The following is a 5123-nucleotide window of genomic DNA, read 5'->3' on the forward strand; positions in this document are numbered from 1 at the left end:
TGAATAAATACTAGTGTTTAAATAAAAAATTTTAACTAATAATAAGATCAAATATGTTAGATATATTTTTATTAAATATAATATAAAAAATTTAAATTTATTTTTAAACTTTATTTGTATAATTTTAGATGTGTAAAAAAATATTTTTTATATAATTGAATAATTTTAGATGTGTCAAATTTAAAACCTCTTCTGAATTTGTGTCTTTTTCTTCTTTAGCTTACTGTATCCATAAATTCAAGTTACTATTCCTATGGCTTGATTGAATTTACTTTATTAATAGAAATTAATAAATAATAATAATAATATGGTATGATAATGATATAAAGTTGGTCCGATTAATCTATTTATGATAAAAAATAATGATTCTAATTATGATATAATATGATAAAATTATATAAGTTTAACAAAACAAATCTATGATGTATAACTAACGTAAATAATAAAAAATTACTTTAATAATAACTAATTTACATATTTTTTAATAAAGTCTATATATAGAATTTTTTTGTGGTACATGAGTCTAGATCTGAGAGTCAACTCATTTTCTTTAAATTTATTATTCTTCTTTTACTACTTCGTAGAATGTATTCTTCGTTTTTCATCGAAGTTGATCCTTTTAAGATACAATTTATAATTTTGAATAGTATTTTTATATACTCATTTTATTATATTATCCTTTTGATAATTTAATGATTGTTCTTACTCCAACTTATTCTTTTCGTCTAATGTTTCAGTGCGATTGTCTTTTGCCGCAATCATTTACAATGCATCGCATCACATCCATGAAATACCTCATCGAGTTGTATTCACTGATTCTGGTTCTAACTACATGGATGTAAGCGTCCAAAAAAAAGACAATAAACTCTATTTTACCGAAGGATGGTTGGATCTACTCACATATTATGACCAACCTAATAGAATATGGGTAAAATTAGTTTTCTTGGGAGGAGCTCAATTTTTTATTGGGAATTGTTTCCACGGAACTTTGTAGGCCAAGTTCAAGTTCCATCATCTCCATGCTCTCTACGTCTGCTCGGATATCTTCGAAGTGGAGCATATAATGAGATTGAATTCCCACAATTTAAGTTCAGTTTTGCTAAATTCGTGTCAAATTCGAATATACAATTTTAACGATTGATAATATATGTAAATTTTTTATTTTAAGCTTTTCTTTATTAAAATAATTTTATAACATATTGTAATTTTTTTCAGAAATTACCGTCCTTCTTTTGCATCAATGCAATGCCATTGAGGGGAATAAGGGTCAGTTTAGTTTCTCGGTGTGACAATTCTATACCTTGCCGTATTGCATTGATAGCGGATGATCAAGCTTATTTAACAATAGGATGGTCTGAATTTGCAGGAATTTTAAATGTCCAAACTTATGATGTTTCAGTTGATTGTCGTTACGATAATGACTCTAATCTATACGTGTCTAAGGACAAAAATAGATTAAATATTATTTAAGTAATTTAGTTTTAATATTGGTATTTGTTTGAATTCATTTTACATAAATTTAAATTTAAATTGTTGTCTCAATTTATATATTACAACTATTTTTATTGGATATGTTATTTTTATATGTTTTAATGATATAAGATTTCTTTTTTCTGATATTTAAGTTTTTTTTCCTTGGATATATGTATCACCTTTTTTTTTCTTTTTTTGTATTTTAGATTAGTAATGCAATGCTTAATAAAAGTGTACTTAACACAAAAACAAAAAATTAATATAATTATTTGAAGGAAAAAGAAAATGTATCTGAAAGAAAATAAAACGAAAAATTAAAATTGCTCTATTAAAAAAATTGTATACAATTTGCGTATTGTTACGGACTACCAAAGTCCAGCCCAAGAAGTCGTCGGATCGGGGGCATTACCCCACCCAGGTCCAAAACTCCAGCAAAAAGGCTCCCCAGGTCGGTCACTAACACCCGACCCAGGGCCCGACCGAGTTACCACCCAAAGCACGCTACCGCTCAGGTCGATGCCCTCAGGGTCGGTACCCGACATCTCGACCCGAAGTACGGGACGACCCTCTCACGTGGAAAGCGACAGCTCACAGATCCTCTATCAATGGGCCTGACCATTAATAAAACCACCCAATACAGTATATAAGGGGAGAGGACAGCTTTCCCCCCAAGGTACGTCACATCCTTACCTAATTCTGCCACTCTTCAGTACGGACTCTGACTTGATCATCGGAGTGTCCTTGCAGGTGGCCACCCCCCCCCCCCCCGCTCCGTTCAGCCTCCGACGATGCCATCGCACGATTTCCCTCGCTCCACGCCAGCTCGGAGTCTTCCCCTCTCTTCTACTCATCGCGTACCGACAACCCGAGAACACCAGGTAACAAACATTGGCGCCGTCTGTGGGGACCCCGGCGCAGACATAGAGCGACCCATCACTTCGGAGGAGCTACGCGAAGGGGGTGGGGCCCGTTTGAGTAGGGCGAGTTCGACGGCCCGAGCTGCCAAACACCCGAGACCCTCCGTTCAACCCAACCAACAAATGTACACCAAGACCCCCGAAAGGCGCCCCTTCGGGGAGACGGGAGCCGATAGTGCCAAGATCATGCAAGAGCTCAGGCATAGGGTACAAAATCTCGAGCGGGAGTTGGCGGCAAGGGGCGAATCCCATGAAAATGTTGGCCACTCGCACGGTGGAGCTAGCCGATCCCACCCCGCACCCGCTCCCCCTCCCGAGCACACGACAGCCAAGGTAGAAGCCTAACAAGCACGAAGAGGCGCACATGCAAGCAACTTCCAGACCCACTCGAAGCAAGTCAGAAAGCCGCTGGGGGTCTCAGAAGGAGGAGGCCAGGCGACAACAAGATCCTATTATCATGGGACCAACTCCTTTCCACCCCTCAATCCTCAAGGTCCGGCTCCCGAGAAACTTCGACAAGCCGACGGACATGAGGTACGATGGGACCAAGGACCCCCAGGAGCATGTCACAGCCTTTGAAGCAAGGATGAACTTGGAAGGGGTAGGCGACGCGGTTAGATGCCGAGCATTCCCCGTAACATTGGCTGGACCAGCAATCAGATGGTTCAACGCCCTCCCGCAGGAGTCCATAACAACTTTTACAGACATATCTCGAAGCTTTCTGGCTCGGTTCACGACACGCATAGCCAAGGCAAAACACCCAATCAACTTACTGGGGGTCACCCAAAAACCCGGGGAGCCAACTAGGAAGTTCCTAGATAGGTTCAACGGCGAGTGTTTGGAGATCGACGGCCTCACGAACTCAGTTGCTAGTCTATGCCTAACAAACGACCTACTAAACGAAGACTTTAGGAAGCACCTCACAACCAAGCCCGTGTGGACCATGCAGGAAATTCAAAGCATGGCCAAGGAATACATCAACGATGAAGAAGTCAGTCAGGTTGTAGCAGCCAACAAACGTCAGCTCCCTAGCTCGACAGCCTGACAAGCTCCCCAAGTCGACAGGTACAAAGAAGCTCCCAGGGACGGCACCCTAAACAAACCACCCAAGCACCCACGGGTAGGAAGGTTCATGAACTACACGCCACTTACGACGCCCATAGTAGAAGTTTACCAATAAATTGCAGACAAGAGAATCCTGTCAAGACCTAGACCACTGAAAGAGAGAACGGGGGGCAACAAGAGCCTTTACTGCGATTATCATAAGGGGTTTGGGCACAAGACCCAAGACTGCTTCGACCTCAAGGATGCCTTGGAACAAGCCATCAGAGAAGGAAAGCTGAGCGAATTCTCCCGGCTCATTAGAGAACCGAGGAGACGGGAAAGGGAACACTCCGAGGAAGATTGGAGCAGGACTGTCAAACCAAGACAAGAACCCACAGGGGATGCCAATAACCCCCCAACTTTCGTGGTCAACATCGTGGTCGGGCGCGACAACCCCTCTAAATCCAAGTCGACAGCCAAAAAGGACATCCGAGTACTCTCCATCTCGGCAGATACCCCCACCCCCAGCAAAAGGCATCCCACAATATCCTTTGGCTCAGAAGATAAATGGTTCAATGACCTCCCCGAAAACCCCCTATGGTAGTTACAGCAATGGTCGGGACAGGACTGGTTAGGCGCATACTCGTCGACACAGGAGCCGACTCTAATATCTTATTCAGAAACGTGTTCGATGCCATGGGACTCAAAGAATCCGACCTCAAAAATCACCAACATGGAGTCGTGGGACTATGTGATAACTACATCAAAACCGACGGAACGATCTCTCTCCCAATCAGCCTAGGAACCAGTGATGCCAGGAAATCGGTTATGGCAGACTTTGTGGTCCTCAGAGATTCCACTGCTTATAACATCATCCAAGGAAGGAAACTATCAATGAATTCTCAGCTGTAATATGCACCAAGTTCCTAACAATGAAGTTCATAACAGACAAGGGAACAGTTGGTTCCATAAGGGGAGACCTAGAGACGGCAGTCACCTGCGACAGCGCTAGTCTCTCCTTAAGAAAAGAATCCAAGAAGGTGGTCGTCGTATTCCTAGCAGATCTGGACGTCAGGATGGAGGACAAGCCAAGACCTAAACTAGAAGGGGACATGCAAAAAATCCAAATAGAGAAATTGGCAAATCAATTTACTTTCATAAATAGGAACCTACCCCATGAACTTAAGGGCTCCCTTATAGAGACTGTAAGGGCAAATGGCGACCTCTTTGCATGGACCCCATCAGACATGCCGAGACTAGATCCCGAGGTCATGTCCCAACGACTAGCCATAAAATTCGATGCCAAACCAGTAGCCCAACGGCGAAGGAAGATGTCGCAAGAAAGGGCTGAAGAAGTTGCCAAGCAGACAGCAGGATTCATCAAGGAACTCGAGTACTCAACATGGCTGTCCAATGTCGTCCTAGTCAAAAAAGCCAACGGAAAGTGGAGAATGTGCATCGATTACTCTGACCTAAACAAAACATGCCCAAAAAACTCTTTTTCCCTCCCTAACATTGACACTTTGGTCGACTCGGCGGCAGGATATCGTTTCCTTACTTCATGGATGCCTATTCTGGCTATAACCAAATCCCGATGCTCCAACCTGACGAGGACAAAATGGCATTCATAACACTAGGGGGCACCTTTTGCTACAAAGTGATGCTTTTTGGACTGAAGAACGCATAGGC

General features: G+C 42.2%; 1 protein-coding gene across 1 annotated transcript; it reads left to right on the top strand.

Moving 5' to 3' along the window:
• Positions 1-2754: 2754 nt before the first annotated feature.
• LOC130980475 (uncharacterized) lies at positions 2755-3435 on the top strand. Its single transcript, XM_057904151.1, has one exon. The coding sequence runs from the start codon at positions 2755-2757 to the stop codon at positions 3433-3435; it is 681 nt and encodes a 226-aa protein (XP_057760134.1).
• Positions 3436-5123: the final 1688 nt, after the last annotated feature.

This window comes from Arachis stenosperma, chromosome 5, assembly GCF_014773155.1.
Source record: "Arachis stenosperma cultivar V10309 chromosome 5, arast.V10309.gnm1.PFL2, whole genome shotgun sequence".
NCBI lineage: Eukaryota > Viridiplantae > Streptophyta > Magnoliopsida > Fabales > Fabaceae > Arachis > Arachis stenosperma.

Coding starts and splice junctions, on each gene's coding strand:
- LOC130980475 (XM_057904151.1), top strand. CDS start 2,755: ATGCAAGCAACTTCCAGACCCACTCGAAGCAAGTCAGAAAGCCGCTGG.